The sequence below is a fragment of the Fringilla coelebs genome (genome assembly GCF_963513975.1).
Source record: "Fringilla coelebs genome assembly, chromosome: 13".
NCBI lineage: Eukaryota > Metazoa > Chordata > Aves > Passeriformes > Fringillidae > Fringilla > Fringilla coelebs.
In genome coordinates this window covers 18,993,425-19,015,895 of record NC_140039.1, presented here as the reverse complement: position 1 = coordinate 19,015,895, position 22,471 = coordinate 18,993,425, and the positions used below count along the sequence as shown (strand labels likewise).

Below are 22,471 nucleotides of genomic sequence, written 5' to 3'. Positions count from 1 at the left end.
ATTTTACCTCAAAAGAAAAGATTAACAAAGTGCTTTGTTCATCTTCCATGCTGATTCTCAATTTGGTGTTTTGTCTCCATTTTCATTTCAAAGGAAGCGTTGACAGTTTGGTTTTTATTCTGATCCAGAATGAAAGCAAAACTTCCAAACATCACTCTTTCTTTTGAAGCTGAGATAACAATTCCTTATCTCATGCCAGCAGGAGGTGCAGGCTGATCCCAGCACACACAAGCACTTGCCCCAAGAGCAGTGGGAAATGTGATCCTGGTGACTGTCCCATCCCATCTCACCTCTGGAGGGGTGCTCACTCTCTATTTATTACCATCACATTTTATTGTACCTGATGGAGAGGGGAAAAGGATTCTCTTGATAGCTGATAAAGTGTCAAGATTTATTTCTTTCTTTAGTTGTACTTTATTCCCAGCTTGGGAAATCTCTCTTCTCCCCACAGCAACACTGGCTGGAGCCAGGTTTGCAAGTGAAAAACCCTGGATCACTGAGCAGTGTGACTGTGAGTGTGTAACAAACCCCACACACCCAGAGTCTTCCCTGAACCCACGCAGGGCTGGGGTTTTACAGCTGGCCCACCCCTGCCCATCCATATCAATGACAGTTTTATTCTTAATTTCAGAGAGCTCAGGCTGAGCCCAACACATCACCCGGCTGGGAACAGCGTCAGCACCAGGATCTGGCTGAACAGACAGCCCAGGAGCTTCTGTCACACAGAGATGTCACAAGCAAGGACAGCACAGCAGTGACCACACAAGAATGTCAAAAAATGCATACAAGAAGGAGGGAGAGGAAATGATGCTAAATGACCTTCAGAGAGTGAAACATTATGGAGAAACAATAAAGAGCAGCAGATAAACTCCAGTTTCCTTTGAGAGAAGGTTCTGATCTATGCTCAGTGTAACACAGCTGGAGCTGCAGCATGACACACGAGCACTGTGGGGGAAGTTAAATACATTTGTCTCTTTATATCCAATATAAGACTCTTTCACGACAGTAAAACTGTAAAAGAGGAACATTTATCTGTGTTCCCTGCTGTCAAACCCGGTATACACACACTAAAACATCACACCTACAAAACTCTATCCCAACCAGACCAGCACAAAATCTTGTATTTAAAAGAAAACTAGCAAATTATAGAGCTTGCTTAAAATTTCATTTATTTGTATTGTAAGCCAAGGGATAGTCTTCAACTCAGAAATGCACTGCTCAGCCTCCTTGGGAGCTGTAACAATCAGTGCACTTGTCAAAGAAAAATCCACAAGCAATTCAGCGACAGAGAAAAGGGACATTTTTTTACACACACGCTCATGCTGTGCACACACACACACTGAGCAGTTTCCAGTTTCCCCTGTAAGCAAAATGCTGGTGAGCTCTATCCATTATACCAGTGGAAATAACTAAAACACAGGAGAGGAAGGGGAAATGAGGACATAAAGTCTTTGTAAGTATTTACACATCCCATTATTAAGATAAATGAAGGCTAATTAACATGGAATTAGCCACAAGTATGAAATACAAAATGAATTTAAACTCATTTCTAAGTAAGATGAATATTACAATCAACTACTGTTAAAAATAAAATATAACATGGTTTTGGAAGCTGTAGTGAAATATAAATTAAAAATTCTAACAACAACAACAAAAACCAAAGTTACGTAATTGTTTTAAAACACTTTGGAGAGCTCAAATTATTGCTTTTTCCTCAGAAAAAGCCCAGCAGGGGGGAACCTCCCCCATTCTTCCTGCCAGCTGATATTACATTAACAAGAGTCTTCATGTTAAAGCAAGTACTTCATATAAATATATGAAGTACTGCTGTTGAGAACACAACTCAGTTCTTCCTAACCAAAATGCAGCACCTCCTGTGAACATAAAAAGCACTGCTTTAATCTCTTATCAGTTCACATGCAATAATGCCTTTGTTTTGTAATGAATTCCACTCCTTCATTTGAATGTGCCCGTAGTTGCGGGTTTCGCTGAATCACAGCTTACACAACCACAGCCTCCCAAACTGCAGGGCCTCAGCACTGGGGCTGCAACTGTCTGGGCAGCAAGACTGTGCTCTGCAGCTCTCTGTGCCTTGGAGACACCATGGAAATCAGGAATTCAGCCTGCCCAGCATGCAGCTCCACCAGCTCCTTAGACCTGTGTCAGCTTTATACTGACACTTGAAAATAAAGACCAAAAGCAAGCTAATACTTTATACAAGCTCTCAGAATTGCTGGTCTAAAGGTTTACCTGTCATACATTATTTTAGACTTTTTAAATCAGCAGCTTTACCTTCTTTTCTCTGTCTTCTGGTTCTGAAATCTTCAATGCTCATTTGGGTTACATTTCAAACTTCTCTGAGTAGGTAGAAGCGTACTCTTGCTTAAAAATTGGCAACTGAAACTTCAGCTGAAATAGAAAATCCTAAGGTAAGTTGGAAAGGTATCTCTGCTCAAGTTTAAATGACTTTCTGGCTCCCAGGCTCTCAGTTCCAACAGTCGAGCTGCCTCTGTCCTTCACATGTCAATTTACACTCAGGTGGCAAACACTGTGAGATAAGGGCTGGAGTCAGAGCACATTGTTTAACCAAACTGTGATTACGATTTGCAGCAGAGGTGCAAACAAGGTTTCTGTTCCTGTCACTCCTGCGAGGTCCTGCAGTTCTGCTGTCCCTTACTCCAAGCCCCCATCCCACTGCTCCCCTGCTCAGCTGCCTGCAGCCCTGTTCTCTGCCAGGCTGTGTCACAGACACTCTCACGCTCCAGGGCTTGGAAAAGCTTGTTGGGACTCCATCCCCTGCACAGGCTCTTATCTGGCAGCCTGGGATGGCAACAAGGTCATGTTTTCCCTCCTCTCAGGAACTGCCACACAAGGAGAGAGAAATGTTGAGATAAATGGGAGATTCCTGGTGTTCTCTTATGAAACCCTGACTGGATAGGGGAGAATGCCCAAAATTGCAATTCCTCAGAAATCCTATTTTAACTTTGGGAACATATCCTTTCCCTCATCCACAGTCCCCAAGAATTTCTCTCTAACCAATGTATGGTACATGTACAGGATATCCCATCTGTGCCAGTTTTCCTTTCATTAGGGGAAGGCTCCATTACCTCACCCAGCTCCTACTTTGCCTGTTAGATACAAAAATGAGCAGTTCCAAGTAATGGCTGATGTTTTCTGCTCAACAGACTTGAAAAGTAACATCATTTTCTCTGCTGCTTCCTTGAAGCACTCCTACACACACCCATGGGGCTTACACCTAGAAAATGCCCTCTGGGAGTCTGCTCTTGGATCACTGCTCTTTAGGAGTGAGTCTGCTCTTGGATAGCTGCTCCGCAGGAGTGTCCTCACTTCTCCTGCTCTGCAGGAGTGTCCTCACTTCCAGTTCCCCAGGGAATGGTCCCAAGCATCTTTCAGCTACTGCAATTTAAATAAGCTCTTTGTGCTTATCACAAGATGATGATCATACCTTGGAAATTTAAGCTAAATTAAGTATTTTAAATAAACATCAAAGCCATTTTGTATCCTTTCCACTTTGAGGCTATTCATTTTGATCCCAGCATAAAGCTCTCAACTTCCCCATCCCTGGAAGTGTTCAGGGCCAGCTTGGACAGGGCTGGAATAACCTGGTCTAGAGGAAGGTGTCCCTGCCCATGGCAGGGTGTGGAACAAGGTATCCCTGATGGTCCCTTCCAACCCAAACCATTCTTGAATTCTGTGATCCTGTGATCCCAAAAATGGAAGTGTCAGGCAGAAATACACTTCCATACAGGAGAGGGGAGTCAGGGGCAGCACTGGCCATCTCCCAAGGCAGGGATGGAAAACTGTCTGGCAGTGGAATACTGCTGTTACTGTGCAGGAAATAGTATTTAAAGAGGAGGATGGATCAACAGTATCTGGGTTTGTACTCTTCACTGACAATAGTCTTGGACTGTGCCTCATGCAAATCACATTACCAAGCCAGAGAATACATTCTTAAACTGTAAGGGACTGAGGTGGCAGGCCACAACTGTATTACACAAAGAAAGGATTCTCCTGATTTCTCAGCAACAATCTCAGTAGGCTCCTATGACTTCCTGCTTTTTGTAATTTCAAGGGTTATTAGAAAACTGGAAAAAGAAATATTTTAATTCTGAGTTTCAGTAAAAGAGTTCATATTCTTCATTTATATCCTTCATGAAATGGTGTACAAGACTTAAAACTTCTGTGTAAGAGAGCTACAGTTAGTATCTGTGGTTGGCCCCCAAGTACACAATGACACGATTTTCATACACCTTCTTCATTGTTTTCTCAATTTGCTTCAAAAATACTTGTGGAATTCTGCCACATAAAGTGTGCACTGTATCCAGAAACCTCGACTGCAGAGGGTAGTACAAGGACTGGAAGAGATTGTCTTCAAATGGAAACTAAGGAAAAGAAACAAAAAAGAATTTTTAGTTTTCAGTAGCTGTGAAAGGGCAGTTTGTAAGTTTCTGTAAGAGAAAACCTTCCATAGGTAGGGAATGTCTTATCCCTCACCTGCTAAGTGTCACCGACCCCATCACTTCATATCCTGCCTGCCTGACAGTGTGCATTGACAGGAATTTTATTCATGTCAGGATACTGTAAGGAAACAGGAGTTTTGGCAAGCAGAGCTGTACACACACAACATCCCAGCCTGTGCCTACAGACAACCTTCTGTTCCCTATGTGCCTGGAGGCTTGAGGTGCTCAGGGAGGACAAGTTTTCCCTGGGAATTTATGGACCAGAGCTGCAGCCCCAGTATGAGAAACTCCACTCCAGCTTTTTCTACCTTCAGTACTACAGAAAAGCAATTGATCAGCCTTTTTGATTACTATAATACAAAAAAGAAATGTTTAAACCACCTCAAATGCATGAGAAGCCAAAGCAACCATGTTCATTTGTGTCTGGTGGGTTTTACCCAAACACAACTACCCGGCCTGATGGCTGGCAGAGCAATCTGAGTGAATCCACCCTGAGGCACAGGGAGTGGCTCTGTGGAGGCAGCACTTACATCCCGGATCACCTCGTAGAGGGCCTTGAAGGTGGGCTGCTTGTCATCGTGGTAGACACCTCTGTTGCCGTGCAGGATGGAGACGCCCTCCTCCTCCGCCCCCCTGCAGTTGCTGCCGTACATGCAGTGGTCAGGCCGGTAGTTCCACTGGCAGGGGAACACGTACAGACACTCTGCCCACGCCAGCAGGGCACAGGGAAGGAGAGGAGACACGTCAGACAAGAGTTAGAATAAATTAAACCAGCCTGGAACCGATGATCGAGGAATGTTCAGTCATTTCTTTGCAAGTATCCCCAGCAGAGACACTTCATTCCCTCCTGGGTGACTCCACTCCCCAGCTGCTGGTCCTGAACACACAGACAACACAAAATCTGGCACTGAACACAACCCAAGGGAGCTCTTCAGAAAGCTGAAGTGAAGAACCAAACCAGAGAGCACACAGCAGGTGGCACTGTCCAGCACCCTCTGCCGTAGGAAGGAGTCTCTGGAGTGACAGGAATGACTGGGGAAGCACACACAGCAGTGGGGTTATGAAAAATTCAGACTCCTTTTGAAGCCAGCAAGGGAAAGCTTGCAAGTATATCCAGTGTTTGCTGCTGATGCTGTCACAGAGGCCAGACAATTTGTTACACAGCAGAGCATAAGGGGTGGTGTATTTTATCCACAGCCCTCCAAAGAGTCATCATCCATTAATTTCACAGGTCTAGGTTATTTAGAGATGAGACTAATTTCTCAAAAGGGCTCATAACTCCCTTTCTCCTGGTGATTTTTTTTAACTCCATGCACACAGTGCTTGCAATCTGCTTGTCATAAATCACTCCAGTCCCTGCAACCTTTCTGCCTTGGCCCTGGGGAAGAATGAATGATGGCTGGTGCCAGCAGGGCATGGCAGAAGCACTGAAGATTGAATTCTTCCCTTGGCCTTTCCCAGCTTCCCAGGAAGCCTGCAGCTGGTCTCATGTGATTCTTGAAAAGCAGAAGAAAAACTTTCTGAACTTTTCTTCCCTGAAGGCCTCTCCAGCAGAGTTCTCCAGAAAGGGAGAGCAGTCTGGCGATGGGTAAAGAGAGCAGCTCCTCAGGCCCAGGGAACAGAGCTCTCTGTGGTTTTAACTCACATCTATAAAAAGGCACCTGCAGCAGTCTTGGCCAATTCCCTCCCCAGCCAGTCGTAACAACCCAAAGCTGAAAACCCCAGAAAGTCCAGTTTTCTGTGCTAATGGTACACAGTTCTTTCTTTTCTGGAGCAGTCTGATATTACACAATTCACAAAAAATCCTTTACCAGTTCTGGGGAAAGGACAGATTGTGGTGCAGAAGAGACTCCACATGTAGCTTTGATAGAGAACACTCATCACAATATTGAAGTTTTTTTGCAGCCTTTGTTTTTTTCCTGCCCACTTCAGTGAACAGCTTGTGTCTGACTTCACAACTAACCTGGCTCTATATTTTTCTTTCTCCAGGAGACCATGCTCCCATAACATTTGTTTCTTTTTGGAAATAAATTCCCATTCTATTTTTCCCTAGGACTGGGGGTAATCTATGGGACACTGATGTTGAATATCTGTCTGCAGTAAGCAGATGTTTGCCTTTTGCTTTGCTTCTCCTCACTCCAGCAGTTTGCTTGGATTTGAGTATATCCAATTACCCACCCTGTGACTCCAGAGAAAAAGAAATGGGAGCAAAATAAATAAAGATAATTCCAAACTTGGTTTATTCTTAAGATAAGTTAAGGTGACAAGTTCACAGGAAACCAGGAAAAGCAGTAGGGATGGATACTCAGCATCCATTTAGAAGTATGAAATGAGGTTCTCAGCTTCTCTGGGAAATGTGTGCTATGCTCCAGTGTTTAAATCCCTGCATTTCTCACCAGCAGGACATCCATGACATCATCTGGTGCCTGCTGAGGCCAGGCCACTCAGCTCAGAGGCTAGACGCTGCTTTAGGTGAGATATTCCAATGGCTGTGTCCACTTTCTCCCTGTATTAGCTTTGTTACTGATTTGCATAAGTATCACAAGTCAGCTGAAGTTCAGAAAAATGGGGCTTAGCTTTGCAGAAAGTTTGGCATTTTACGTTCAGATAAGTAATCTGAAACAAAAACATTTTTGCAGCTACACCCTGGTCCAGTGACACCCTAAAGGACATACACAACATGAACTTCACCCCTTCACTTCATCATTACTTTTACACCTCATTATTTTCTCAAATCTCCAGAAAACAGATTTATATATTCAATGGAACCAAGTCCAAGCCCCATTACCTGCAGCAATGTCAGAAATATTTTCATAGGTTATAAATCCTTTGGGGATGCAGTTACACATAACTCCATACCAGAGTACTGATGCATATTATAAATAACAAACAGCATTTTAAAAAATCAAGCTCAATATATTTTCCCAGCACAGATAATGAAGACTCCAAGAATCATTCCTTACCTGGGTTAAAGTAAAAAATTATGTTTAGCAAATCCTGGTCTCCCCACGTGATGTAATTTTTGTACTTTTGGTACAATGGATATAACATTTCCTCCCAAGTCAAGCCACCTGGTATCAAGCTGTTCTGCAGGGCAGGAAAACAGAAGCAAGGGGTTAATACCATGATCAGTGCTGTGGTATCTGACCCAGAGTGGGCACACAAAAATTTCTAAGCTCTGCTAAGCCATGTTGGACACCCAGGTAAAAAATTAAAAACTGCCAGGAAATGTTGGACCTGGACAGGGCTTTAACAGCAGAACTCACTGTGTTTATCTAAACAGGAAAACAAAGTCTTCTGGGCCCAGCTCTGATGTCAGCTCCTGCTATTCACAATCTTCCTATTCCAAGTAACAAGAGGGGAAAAAAGTGAAAAAGTGGAAAACGTAGGGACAAAGTGAAAACCGAGGTATAAAAACAAGGAAAATTACAGACTAAAGATCATCTTCCCTGGGAATTACGGTAGTAAGAGCAATGCTTGGGGTTTTTTCCTCCAGCTGTTCCTGTAACAATGTGGGAAACCCTGGCATTGCCCTTGGGGTAAGCAAAGTTTTAGTGATTACGGAATATGTGCTCAGTGACACAGATCTGTTGTGAAAATGTTCCCTTCTCACTTACATCAGTTCACAGAGTCACTTATCTGCAGCAGGATGCAAAAGTCTATTCACAACAGATGCAAAAATCACCAATTTCTCAGGGTATTCACATCAAGCTTTCCAATAAAAAAAAAATACAGCTATTGCACTCAAGATCTTTGAGTTTATTCTTTCATGTATCTTTTCAGGGAAATGTAAGACATTGGGGAAGGCATTTTTAACACTGCTACCAGACTGCTTCAGCTGCAAGTTCGCACAGCTCCAGCCTTGAGGAAGTTTCATTTATTTTAATAATCTCATTCACAATAGCTTTTAATATCCAATTATAAATGTTCCATATTTTTCTGATTCTTTGTACTACGAACATCATGCAGTTTTACACTGAGCTTTCCAAGATGTGAAAACATACAGTATTTGCAGGGAATGCCTTGACCAAGGAGAGGAATGATGAGGAGGACTCCATTGATATCAGAAGGCTAATTAATTACTTTATTATACTATATTATTCTATATTGTATTACATTACATCTAAACTGAATCTGCCAAGCACTCAACTCTGCACACCACTGCACAACAACTTGTGACTGTCAGCCAACAGTCCCAACAATCACACACGTTTGGCCCTGATACGCCAAGGAAACAAAACACCATCACTCTGGGTAAACAATCTCCACAGTGCATTCTACTTTGGCACAACACAGGCACAGCAAATGAGATAAGAATTGTTTTGATCATTCTCTGAGGTTCAGAGAATGTGAATCCCAGAAATATTCTTGGGAAGATTGCCTTGTTTTTTTCTGTGAGGAGAAATGTGGTTACAAAAACACAGCAATCCTGAGTTTGTCTGCTCTCACCTTGAAGTGAGTGCTGCGGATCCGTGTCAGATTCATCAGCATCACGCCGGAGTTGACGCCGGTGCTGCCGTAGTAGGGGTGCCGGGCGAAGCGGCTGTACCAGCCAATCTTGGGGATCTCGTGCTCAGGGGCCATGGCAGCCAGCTGGGTGGAATTGAACTCCCTCAGGAGGTGCCAGATGTCATCGATGGGCCTCAAGAACAGCACGTCAGTGTCCACGTAAAGCAGCGAATCCACATCCTTTAAAATCACCTTTGGGGTTTGTGCAGCAGGATGAGAAATAAACAAGAGAGGCAACAAACACAAAGGTTATTGGCAAAAGGCACTTTTACATCAAACTGATCATTTGGAAGAGGTTATTGATTTATCAGCTAAATGTAACTACACAGAGGAACAACAGCTATCAGATTATTGGCTTGCTGTTTGCTGTGGTTTTTTTTCAGACTGCACAATAAAGCAGCTACCAGGGCACTGAGGTTGGATTAACCTTCTTATGAAGCAGCAATTCACCGAGCTCCCAAAAATACCTGCAAGGACTACCTAGCACCTGGTCAGAAATTACATGTAAATAAAATGCATGTAGTGAGCCATTTTGAAGATCTCCACTGGCAGAAAGGGTAAACCAGGTAACCCAGGAGACCAGAATATTTAGACTTACCTTCATATATAATTAATATATACACCTGTTTCACATTAATTAAGACAACCCCATCGATCACCAACATATGTGCATCCCCCTGAAGAACAAAATCTGGCTGTTAAACAGAAATGTCACGTTAAAACATACCAGGTCATATTCTGAGCTCTGTTACCAGATTCTGTATGAGGAGTAACTACAGTAAAGTTGGTCAGGTCAGAAGGGTGTAACTGCAGATTAGAGCCAGGATATTTCAACAGTTCCTGCTGACCATGTTCCCCCTTGTGGCTGCCCAAATCCTTACACACTCCTTCATTAATATCCATGGTGGGACAAATCACCTGGTGCTTCAAGTCTTTGTAAAGTAATAAATTACTTATTACCTACTTATTATTGTAAAGTAATAAATTACTTATTACCTACAGCTGACCACCAGTCCCAACTACATTTTCATTGCTCTTGCTCATTATTTGCTAGAACTGTCCAAAATTTCCTGAAGTACTGAAATTTTCTTACTTTGGTCTATACAAAACCCCTATTTACTTCTCTCTCCTTCTTTGAAAAGCAAACCCAAAAGGCTTTGGATTTTCACCATGTGGAACACAACAATCACTCTCTCATCCAACTGCAATGACATTAATGACAAACACTCCTATTTATGCAGGTTCTACCAAAGAAATCGGGTTTTACATAAATTCTAATGTATTGTGACTGAGGATTACCTGTGAAATAAGAGTGAACAACATTAGAATTGATGGGTGAAAAAGTGGGTGAAAAATATCACCTCTAAGCATGCTCAACCAGAATTCACTAAAATGCCAAATCCCTGAGTAAAGACTTAAATGAGATTTTTCACCTGACTCAACCCATTGGGATTCAGACTGACATTTAGTCAAGTTTAACAAATCCCTGACCTGTATTTCTGACAGGATAACTACATGTTCTTCCTGCAGAACAGGGCAAGCAGGAGAAGGAACTGTCTCTGCATTTTAAACAAAAGTTAGGCTTACAACAAACTCTAAGTAAAAACATTCAACACAGCCCAGATCTCTGCTGGATGGAGGATTATAGCAATACAGCATTTTCCCACAAAAACCTCACAAGCCACGATGTGGAGGTATCTGTAAGTAAGTGACAAACATTGTACAGTAGAACACTAAGAGCTCAGAGTAAATATTTGCAGATGTTAAGTATCCTCAAGTCCAGTATTAAAAAACTAAACCAATAAAAAAGACAGCTACTCTAAGAATAAATCAGTAGAAGAAAGACAGTTTGAAAACAAAAAAGGTTTCCAGTTTAAGGATATCCTGGGTATTGTGTATTAATTATTCTGTACCACCTAGGAGCCCTGATTCATAGGGACCTGCTATATGAAGTCACATAAAATCAAAATGTATTAAAAAAAAGAAAAACCAGTCCCAAATTTAGTCTGAGACAGGAGGTAACACTGGAATACAAGCAGAGCAGACTTTCCCCGTAGATCCAAAGCACACTGCAGACCATGTAAGATTTTTGTCTAAGGGGGCCCTGGTGAAAAGGCAAATTGAGGAATTTTCCAGCAGGAAAAACTTACCCCAGTTCAGGGGGAAGTTTAATGGGTACCTACAGACCCTCCTCATCCTTCCCAAGCATAAGTGACAGCCTGGCCACTGCTTGTTCCAGCAGAAAAACATTCTTTAGGCAGCTTTCAAGACACAAATCTGTGGAAGTCTATGGACTGTTATAATTTTCTTACAGATTCAAGCAGGTATTGCAGTTCTTTGTGCAGTCCCTACCAGCCCTGACTCCAGCCCTCTCAGGATTTACATGCTCTCCTTTCTGCTGGTTAAAAGATTCTTCCTTCTCCTGTGTCCAAGGTGTTGCCCTGCAATGACACCCAAGTGGCTAAAAAAAGAGCTGTGCTACCTCCTTTAAACCCTTCCCACTTTCACATGTTGAGTGTTAAGACTCCTTTAAAAGCTGCAGATGTCAGTTTGAATTGCTCACATCTCTCCTGGCTGTGCTTTGGGTAGGGGGGATTTAATTTCACCCACTGCAGCTGTAGGAGTTCCTCACAGAGCAGGAACTTGCAGTGCAGGTTAAAAGTGACACACAGTGACCTGGAGCAGGAGTTTTGCCAGGCCGTGTCTGGAGGTCTGAGTTCACACAAACCATGCAGACACACTCGACAGCCTGGGATTTTGGAAAGGGATGGCCAGAAACACAGCTTGCTCTGCTTGTCTTCCCCTTGCTCTGCAGGCACTTGCATCTTAAAAAGTGTGATTTTTTTTTTTTTTTTTTTTTTTTCAGCTATATAGAGTATTCTTAGTAAATCTGTCAAAAAGTTCTGCATAGAACTGGCTATATTTAGCCTGGCACTTCACTTAAATACTCAATTATCTGTAATTTGATTTCACAACTTCTGTCTCCATAGATTCTCCCTGTGTTAGCAAGGTTGGCAAAGAATAACACACTCCTGAGTAAACACACACTGGTGTTCTGTGAAGCTGGGCTACCTAAGGGTTTGTGAGGGCTCATGTTGCAGCTTAGCACAGCTTTATCCAAAATTAGGGACAAATCACTAAGCTTAATGCTAGAGTAACAGTGCCACGAAGTTGAGTTACTAAACCTCATTGTAGTAAGAGATTAACTCAAGTTACAGCAGAGACTTTTGTCTAGATAAGGCCCTGGCATCTATTCCCCCTGGGCTGGATACTTGAGCATCCCTCAAGAGGAAAGCTGTAACACAGGGATATTGCTAATCTATCTTAAAAGCTCTTAAGTAGATTAAGTGTTTTGAGAAGGGCTCTAAATGTTCATCCAAAAATCCCTTAGGCATTTCAGGATACTTTAGCTGATTGTTTTGGTAGCTCCAGAAGAGCAGCACACAGACAGCTGCAACCAGCCCTGAGGGACCAACATGCCTGGGACCAGAGGATGTTCCTCACCTGCTGTCTTAACACCCGTGGCAGGAATACAAACCAGTTCCCAGTGACTGCTGAGAGCACTGCCCTCCTAGTTTAATGTTAAAGTTTCACTCTGTGCTTACCAAAAAGATCTACATCTTCCTCTCTGTGTCTCTATAAATGCCCTGGATGGTTTTGCTGCAGCAGAGTGCAGCAAGAGATTGACCTGTAAGATTACACAGAGGTTCCATCAACGTCCCCTCCATCGAAGTGGCAAATGTGATCAGATGTCTCAGAATGCCTCTGAAAAATGCAGGATGCTGTACAGTCTTCCTGAATATTTTAGCATCCTGGGCAGAGTCAACAAGTTGGGAATGCGCACTTCAGCCTGTTGCCCAGGACAGAACAGTTCAGTACTGCAAACTGCAGGGTCACATCCCACAGCTCTGCTTTCATCACTGGGTAAGCACTGAAAGGTTCTTACCCCATTTACCCTGAACACATTCCTCAGATCCTCCTGTCCACTTTCACAGCCTGCTGGTGCTGCAGAGGAGATTTCTTTGGCAGGAAAGGCACTTGTGAATCAAAGACTCGCATTCCACTCGGGTTTAGCATTATCAGGAGCAAGACAATTTGCACAACTGAGAGCTAAGCATCTGATATCTACTGCTCTCCTGGGGTCCTCCAGAAATCCAGGCACATTTCATGCTGCTGCAGGGAAAAGTGCTCAGTACAGAGGAGGATGAAAAAACCCCAAACTGATATTCTGCTGGTATTTATTAAAAAATAAAAATCAAACTAGTTCTCTAACAGTGAACTAGTGAACACTTGAAACCCTCTGCTCCCATTGTGTGCTGACAGTTCAAGCAGGATATCGGAACCCAGTTATCAAACACCAAAACACCAAACTAATGGCTGGAATTACCCAGAAACAGCCTAAGGTTGTGCCAGCCTGTGAACTTGAGCACCAAACTTTGAGGGTCCCCCAGGACATCTGCCACCTCAGCTATGATGACAGCTTGTTTATTATACCCACATCAACTCCGTGTCAGCTGCAAGTCCTCTTGGACAGCCCCTCCTACACAAAGACATAAACCTAAGCCTGACCACACACAGCATTTTGCAACTGCCCCTAGAGAAACAAACATCTACAGCTGCCCCCTCATTCTGCTAACACAACAAGCAACATTCTAATATTCCTTAAAAGAAGTTACTGGAGAACTTCAGCAACGTGTGAGCGACAAAAAGGAATCAGTAAAAGCACTGCCCAGCCTGAAGGAATCAGCATGAATGCATAACCCCTTTCTGTCATCAGAACAGTGAAGAGAAATAAAAGTTAAAGTCATTCCTACGATTAGTCTCTCAAAATGACAGAAAGTATCCCAGAAGAACAGATATTTCTGTTTACCCAGGACATCCTGACACTGTACGGAACAAGCTCACGCTTAAGGATTATCTTCCAGGTGATACAAATATTTACTCAGGGGAGAGAGGATCCCTGCTGCAGTTGGAGTTACTTCCAGCCCATCTGGCCTTTGTGCTGTTGATAGTCCACCCCTAAATGGCAGATCAGCAGAACTGCTGACAGCACATATTTTCTCACATATGTATTCACAGGCTACATATCTGGACATGCAGCTGTCTCTGATTGCTTCCATCTGAGACGGGAAAGATTTCTTTGTCCCCCCTCCACTTCTCCTAAGACAGCAATGAAGAAATCTGGATCATGTGAACAGCTTGTCACTTCACTGGAGTCACCCCAATCAACAGCAACCCACGAGGTATTTTTGATAGATGTTCTCAGTTGCACAGAAATTGCTTTATGCAAACACTCTTTCAACTTCTGATATGCAAAATTGGTATCAACACTTCCCTTCTGTCCAAGTTTACAACACTGAGTATAATATAACTTTTCAGTGAACTTGAAGAGTCCAGGATAGACCAAGCTCTTGCAGGAAATCCAACTTCAAACTCACTGGAATTATTACCTTAAGGGCAACTCTGACAGTCTTGGAAAAAAGAAGTAAAAAAAAGGGAATGCTGAGAGCACCAGTTTAAGGGGGCTAACATATGGAAAGGAAGATGGTGGGTAAAGAGAGCACATTGTGAAGAATGTTATTTATAAAAGGCACACAGTATCTACCCCAAAAGAGCTGCCCTGACAGAGTTCTCACATTCTCTCTGGAGTCTGGAGAGCCCGAGAGGCTCATGGAACCAGAGACAAATCAGAAACACACATCCTTTGTTAGCCAGGAAAAAGCCAGGCTGGATTTCTGTGTTGTTTTTTTTTTTTTTTTTACAGTGTCTTAAAGCACAGACTAAAATTATCTTTAAGCAGATGTTTCAGCCTGAAAATGGTTTTAATATTACACCAGCAAAGCTTCCTTTCTGTGGAATTAACCTTTTCCTGAAGCAACCTACTCAGAAATCCAGGTGCCTTACCGGAAGAAACAGGCGCTGGGCAGCACATGGTTTGAATAACTTTTTCCATTCCTGAGCATTTCCTACTGAGAAGGTTATTGGGTAAATGTTGGACTCAAACTTCTTTGTATATGATGAAGGCCACTCCTTTAACTGAAAGACATGGCGGGAGGAAATCAGACACTACACGTTATAGATCTTTTGTAAAAAAATGCATGCATAAGAAATTTATAACTGTGTACAATAAGCAACGTGTTCAGCTGCTACTTGTTGATGTTAATGTAATTTTCTCAGAGATTTAAAACTTATAACTAATTATTTATTTATTTACCAAATGACAAAGAAACCCACCTTTGTCTCAAATTCAGGCTTAAGGGAATCCTCAGCAAAGATGTGGAAGCAGAGCCTCCTGCTGCTGAAGAGAACTGCTGACTTCAGCATGATCAGCGTCTCCTCCAGCCGGTCCCCACATGCCACCACTGCCAGATGCATGCACTGCAAGGATGAGGGCTCCTTTGGATGTTTCTGCTCTCCAGGCTTCCTGGAATAGGAAATTCAGGGATAGGCACATAAAAATTACTGAGGTAGACATGAAGAGAATCCCTCATTAACAGACATCTGAGTGGGTTTTTTCTTCATCATTTTGCAAGGGATCAGGAGGGTTTTTTGGGTTAGACATTTACAGAACAAGCAAATAGCAGGGTAATTTCTGTCCATGGTACAGATCAACAGTGTTACAATTATAACATAAAGAAAAAGGCTATTTCCTGTTATTCCTACATTTTTTGCAAAAACCACTGTACTACAGACACAGATGAAGCCAATTTCACTGCACCTCAAAGCAGACACCACCTTGCTCTGTGCAAATGACAGCTTTTTCCCCAGCCCAGAGGTCACAAAGCCAGAACAGAGTTACAACTACCCAGCCAACTTTCTAACACAATGCAGATCACACAACTGCATCCAGCAATTTCATTTCCAAACCCATAATAGCTAGACTGGAAGAAGACATCCATATTAAAAAAAAACAAACCACTGCATCCATATGTAAATTGTTCTAACAGTTAATTAATTTTCTATTAAAGATGCATGCCTTAATTCTGGCCTGAAGGCACTGGCAGAGTTTCAAAGGACTGTTCTCCATTTCACCCCATGGAATCCACGAGATTTTGCTAAAATACAGATTTTTGAAAACAAATATAGTCACATATCCCAGATGAATCAGACTATATTCCAAGGACCAAACTGTGGGATTTTCACTTAGCACCCACCTGTGTGGGCTTTAAATACATTTCATCCAGATATAGGGAACACAGTAAGAGGCACAATGAAGCTTCCAGCTAGCCAGAAAAATCAGGTTCTCCTGGGGAGCTGAAGACCTTTTGAAAGCAGTCTTTTGGTTCTGTGATTAGTGTGGAAGTAAAAATTGCATCCTCCAGGAATGCTTGCACTATGGTGTATCCACATTCCAACACAGATGGCACTTAGCCTTCATCACACAGGATGGGGCTGACCAAGCAACCAAATCCCAGGCACAGTAATCATTCCTGGAGAGTTCAAAAGGCAAATCATAGATCACTGCCTGCTCTGGACATACCTCTGAGCAGAGCACATCAATCCCAGCCCTGCTCAGAACACACAATTACACACACATGATTAATCACTGGAGTTAACGCTACAAACAGAAGTTCTAAATAAGGAGAAAAATGACAGTTTAAAGCTGTTATTATTTTTTCCAGACACTGAAGTTCTGCTCTGTGTAACAGCAGCATTCTACCCTTCAGAGTAACTCACCTCTGTGTAAAAAAGAACAGCAGGCACTGGCACTTCACTGACTGTACAAAGCAACGCGTTTCATTAAGAGTTTAAAATCTTCTGCTTTAGTCCTAATTAACCCCCAATTTCATCAGTGTATAAATAATGGAATATTACATCTATGTGAAGTGGTATTTACTTTCCAACCTATTAGTGTAAAAATTGCTGAATTATTGAAGTGAATAATTAGCTGCTCACACAGATCACCTTTTTCCCCTTCTCTCCATCTGTGTAATGTTTCCCTTTAATTGAGTCTTTAAATCAAGCCATGCACAGGCTGGGAGCTGCTTTGATGTAGTTTCTGGCAATGGAATTCACTGGGAGAGGGACTAAATCCTGCACTTTTATTGGAACATTTCAAAACCCCACACCAAAGCACTCGGCTTTCCTGGGCAGTTTTAACCACAGCGAGCTCTGCATTCTGCAGCTGTTTTGCAGTGAAAAATCCAGTATGTACAGACAACACTTCCAAAGGACAGACTCAGCAGAAGCAATCCCTGGTGAAAGCAGAATGCCTGGAAAGCCCATAGGAGTAGGGATAACAATAGACATACAACACAGACATCCTGGAGGAGAAAGCTGAGCCTTGGAGGTGAGGAATTCCCAACATTGCAGGGGTTCAGGAGCCTGGAGTGGCCTGAATTGGAATAAACATCCCAGAAAAATGAGTTATTTGAATTACATCAGTCATAGTCTGGGACACTGAGGGCAATAATCAGTGAGAGAAGTAGCAATGAGGTGCAGAAGAACTTTGGGACATAACATTTTGCATCTTCTTTGTAAGTACATAAAGAAACTTAAAGGACAGAGAAAACAAAGGTGAGCTGCAATGGGAGATGGTTCCACAGCAGGATGCATTTGACTGCAATTTAAACTTAGGCTTTAAAAAAAATAACAATTATCTACAAGCCTGAGAAGGGGAAGGTGTAGAAGAGGCAAAGTCAAACTGCCTGGAGGGCAAACAAGCAGATCATGGCAAAGAAGATCCCAGCTCCCCTTCCCTGCCCTGTTCATGCAGGCACCCCATACAGGGCAAGGAGAATGGAAAGGACAGGAGGAACAACAGCTAAGAATTTCCCACCTCAAGAGACTCCCAAGACGTTAAGAAGCCCAAAGATCCACAGAGTAACGCAATTATTATCATTAGCCAATTCTGCCTAACATTTACATTCATTCTTTTATAGTTGTCTGTTATGAACACTCTGTAGTTGGATTTTATAACCTAAATTAAATGTTTAAGCACATTGAAAGCAAGGCAGAGACATGGGCCCTGAAGTTTGACATGCTTGACAAGAACAAATACACAAACTAAGATTAAGCACTCCAGAAAGCATCACAAAATACTTGCAGAAACATCCCCATGGAGTGCCTGAAGACTGAACTCGATAAGATGGAGCACAATAAAATGTTTACAGCAAAGACCTTCCAACAATACAGAGCAACTCCCATCCAGTTGCTCTCTCGTACTTTATTTACTGAATACAATTTCTGCAGAAAGGCACTGACACAGCAGGAACAGCCTGAGTGCTCAAGCACAACAGTATGCATTCCTAGGTCTTAAAGTTTAGATTACATGTAATTTTCTTATTAGTCACAGCCAAAGTGCCTCAAACATAATTAACCCAAAACCTGTCTAAATCAATCCAAATCCATTCAAAATAATGCATTCCCACCTCATTTCAGAGCCTGCTAATCTATTCAAGCCTTCAAATTTATTCCTGAAAGATAATGCATGCAGATGCTTCCAAAATGCAATATAGCTGTTGATTTTTGAAACCTTTTTCCCATTATGATCTCATTTACTTTTGCAGCACAAACAAGGGTAGATTTAGGCATTGTATCAAAACTGGTGATTCACTGAACAGGCTCCTTCCCTGAGAGCCACCCCTGAGTCAACGTCCCAACAACAGCTCCATGATGTGAAACACATTTTCTTGCACACTTTGAAATACAAATGTTTTTAAATCAACCTTTCTCACTTTGTAGCAGTTGCACAAAACCAACTGGAGCTGCTGTCAATCCAGAAATGGTTGAAGCGTCAACCTTATCCTACAACTCAGAGAAAAGGGAAAAGCCACTCAAAACCAGAATGGATATTTCTTGCTCCTTTTATGAAGTGGGTTCTTTATGAAGCAAGTATGAAATACTTGGGGTTTCAGCACGTTATTATCAAACTCAAGCCAAACTTGCATCTGTGCACACGCAGGCTGCACAGAAAGAAAAAGTATCCTGACAGGCTGCCATGCAAGGGATGTTTTGCATTGGAAAAGTTACTTTCAGGGAACTAAATGTGCTGGTGAAGGTTCACTTCCCCTGCTTTGCCACGCTGGTTTAAGAGAGAGCATGGTCCCATCTGCCCTTCAAATGTAAAATGATCCTCCTTCTTTTTGATACTTTCCACACATGGGTTTGGCACGTATTTCAAATTCTTTATATAAAAAAGTCTTACTGGAAGCATAGAACTTGCTACTTCCAACAGGAATGAGCAGTAAAACCACCACAAAAAATCAAGTTTTCAAAGCTAACAGAAATTTACCTAGATTTGTCAAAATTATGTAATGAACAAAGCAGGACACATGAATGTCATTGGTAACATTTGTGAGGCATCAGCCAGCTAATGACATGTGCCTACATTAAGCTTTATGTATTGCTTCTTTTGTTAAAAGAATTCTGCACTTCTTAAAACCTGATGTCTTCTGATATTATGGGACAACAGAGAGCAATATTACAAATCCCAGTCAAAATACAATTCACCTTCCCTGCACAATGCTGATTCTCATGAAGAAAACACAAATTCTAAGTTACACCTTTGTTTCTCAGCTGAGCTCAAAACTTGTATCCTCTGACAAACCACCTTGACACAAATGAATTTAAAAGTTTTACATTTAATTTCTGTCAATCAATTCTGCAGTCTCATACAAGCATGTACACTGTGATCACCTCACAAGATCTTACAGTCCATATCAGATTTGTTATTATCCTGAATGAATCAGATAAAGTGGGATCTATTGTATCAAATAAAAAAATAATGTTCCTTTGCTCATAAGGAGGAACTAAAATGATAATCATGGCCTGTTTCTTACAATCCAAATTCAAACTCCCCACAGTGCTTTCAGTTTAGCTTGGATCAGGCTTTTAAAACCCAGCAGATCCCACCACCTGATGCCTTTCCAACAAGGCAAGCATCACCTCCACTTCAAACCACTTATGTCACACCCTCCCCACAAAAATTCTTTTTTTATGGATACCCTGACCTGAATAAATTTTAGTAGTAACTAATATAACACAGAATCTTTCAGCAAATGGCTGAATAGGACCTACAGTATTGTGCTGCTCAGTTATACAAACTCCTGCTGGGTCCAATGGTGCAGGATAACGAGGGGAAAAAACAACCACCAAGACCCACAAACAAAATTCTGAAGAAAATGCACACTTTGAATACTGAATTCCTCCTTTTTTTTCCCCCATTGTGTTGCAGACCTTGTAAAAAGGACTTGCAAAGTCAAAAAATAATCAAAAAGTTAGATAATGTCAAATTGTGAAACATGAAGATGCCACTGAAAAGCGCTTTGAAGTGGAATGGTTGTTTACACTCTCTGGCAGTTTCACACTATCCGGGCTCCCTCCTTCAGTGTTCTTCTTGATTTCCATGATAATCACAGAGATATGCCTTAAAGAAAAATGACTTCAGGAGGTACAGTCGCTAGTGGAAATAATCCTGCTTTAATACCGGCATTTAAATTCTGTCCGTGGCCCACTCTCAGCCCCAGAAAACATCTCCTGCATTCAGTGGGGTAACAATGCTGGGAGAAACCAACTGCTTTAATAAGTTAAGGAGTAAGAGCTCAAGAAACGGGAATAGTCTTTCATTCAGAACATCTCTGTGAAATCATGAATCAGGGACACAAAGACATACCAAGTTAATTAGATATATGAGGTCACACTGACCATAATATAATTGGAATGCAAAGGGGAAAACAAGTCCTCCACCCACTGAAAGCTGCCCTTTCTCAACCAATTAGTTTTTTAAAAAATACCCTGCCTGTAAGGTGCTGGGACAGGAAACACACCACATCACGATTTAAAACACCTTTAAAGTTCTGCTGAATTAATTTACATCTAAAAAAACATTCAAAACAAAAAGCTCGAAATCTAAAATCTGCCAGTGCCTCCGCAGTTTGGAACCCAGCGGCACCACACGGCAACGAGGAGCCGCATTCCCTTTTCCCTGGCAAAGCGGCGGAGCGCAGCTCCGGAGGTGACAGCAGCCTCTCAGTGCAGACAGCCGGCAGCACAGTGCCCACGCCAGCCTCCGAAACAAGGCCGGGAGCAAGGGAAAAGCCGCTATTTCAGAAGCTGCTCCTGCACAGGAGGGAACCCCCCGCTCGGACACGGGGAAAACCTTCCGTGGCACCTCTGGCAACTACGCTGCCAGGGGAAACGCGCAGGGAAAAGTTTGTACTTGCGAACCTCAGCAGTTTGCACAAGGGTTTTTCATCGCCGATCGCTAGCAGGGGAAGAACATCTGGGAGAGTGAAGTGCCCGACGCACCCGCACCAAAGCGACACCGCCGAGGGGACCCGCGGAGCGGGCGGGTCACGCGTGGGGCCGGGCACGGGCACAGCGGCCGGGGATTCCCGAGGGCAGGGGCCGGGGCACGGAGCCACCCCCGTTACCTGGCGCTGGCGCTGCCGCCGCCCGCGGGGCTCCTCCTCGGGGGGCTCCGGCCGAGGCGCGGCGGGCGGCGGGCGGGCGCGGAGGGCGCGGGCGGCGGGGCCGCGCTGCCCGCCAGCAGATAGAGCAGCAGCAGCACGGCCAGGCACAGCAGGGCCGCCGCCACCTTGCAGGGCCGCCGCATGGCCGGCTCAGCACGGCCGCATGGCCGGGTGCGCACCGCGGCACGGCCGGGCCAGCAGCGCAGCACGGCCGCGTCCCGCCGGCCGCATCGCCACAGCCCGGCCCGAGCGGGGACGTGGCCGCACGGCCCGGCCCGAGCGGCGCGGGGCGGGGCGGGCAGGGCCGCGCCTACCGTACTGCCTGGAGTAGCGGCCCGGCCCCGGGACCGCCCGGGCACGGCGGAACGCCGGGCGGTGCCACAGGCCGGTGGGTGCTCCTAACGCGGCACCGACCGCGGGTACTCAAAGGGAGCTTTGGTTTCACGGGTGAGCAGGGCTGGGAGAGCGTGAATGTGATCAGGAGAAGAAGGGGAAGCTCCTCTCGACAGCGCCTTTCCTCTGCCTGTGCTTACGGGGAAACCGAGCCTCCCTCCGCATTGCTGCCCCAGTTTATCACTTGCAGGCAGCGCGCACTCCTCATTCCATCTGCACCGAGGGCAGGTAAACGAGAAAGTGCAATGCTTGCAGAAGGAACAAGGCGCTCACTCACTTGTGGGTGGCTTTGTCCCGTGTGACCCATCTTAGCCAGTCTGCTGTGCGACATCAGCAGAAATCACAACACTGAATCTCACAGAAATAAATCCTGCTTGGGGTCATAATCTGATTTACGACCTTGAAATGTACAGAGTGACAGAAATAGACCTTGAAATGTACAGAATGACAGAAATACAAGGACTCTGGCTGCCCCGTGTTGCTGGCGTACAAGCTGTGCAAAGAATGGAGACACCAAAGGGGAGAGAAGGGAAAGTGGAGCCCCGCAAGTTTAGTGCTGGAGGAGCCTCGCGTCCTTCGTGGAGCCACTGGAAGTGACAATGGCATTCACTTGGCAGGGGAACTGTACAGCCTGTCCATTTTACATTGCTCACGCCACATGCCTTCAGCAGTGGT

The 22,471-nt window shown here is 43.7% G+C and overlaps 1 protein-coding gene across 3 annotated transcripts; it reads right to left on the bottom strand.

Annotated features, from left to right (window-relative positions):
- Window positions 1-1,152: 1,152 nt before the first annotated feature.
- On the bottom strand, window positions 1,153-21,674 carry GXYLT2 (glucoside xylosyltransferase 2). Of its 3 annotated transcripts, XM_084214378.1 has the most exons (9): window positions 21,365-21,674; window positions 15,225-15,414; window positions 14,895-15,026; window positions 8,931-9,182; window positions 7,445-7,568; window positions 5,012-5,184; window positions 4,272-4,403; window positions 2,293-2,409; window positions 1,153-1,874 (listed from the first exon to the last, which is right to left on the bottom strand). In XM_084214378.1, the coding sequence occupies exons 1-8, from the start codon at window positions 21,544-21,546 to the stop codon at window positions 2,341-2,343; spliced, it is 1,254 nt and encodes a 417-aa protein (XP_084070504.1). In that variant the 5' UTR covers window positions 21,547-21,674; the 3' UTR covers window positions 1,153-1,874; window positions 2,293-2,340. The 3 variants fall into 3 exon arrangements, with proteins under 3 accessions (XP_084070504.1, XP_084070503.1, XP_084070505.1); XM_084214377.1 differs by having other exon boundaries at window positions 1,153-2,409; XM_084214379.1 differs by lacking the exon at window positions 4,272-4,403 and having other exon boundaries at window positions 1,153-2,409.
- Window positions 21,675-22,471: the final 797 nt, after the last annotated feature.

What these genes read in the sequence shown, in the direction of transcription:
- GXYLT2 (XM_084214377.1), bottom strand. Translation starts at nt 21,546, where the DNA reads ATGCGGCGGCCCTGCAAGGTGGCGGCGGCCCTGCTGTGCCTGGCCGTG. An exon ending in AATTTTTTACTTTAACCCAG is followed by an intron (nt 5,185 to 7,444) that starts GTAAGGAATGAT and finishes TGGCGTGGGCAG; the next exon opens with AGTGTCTGTACGTGTTCCCC. An exon ending in TCTACGAGGTGATCCGGGAT is followed by an intron (nt 4,404 to 5,011) that starts GTAAGTGCTGCC and finishes TCTTTTCCTTAG; the next exon opens with TTTCCATTTGAAGACAATCT.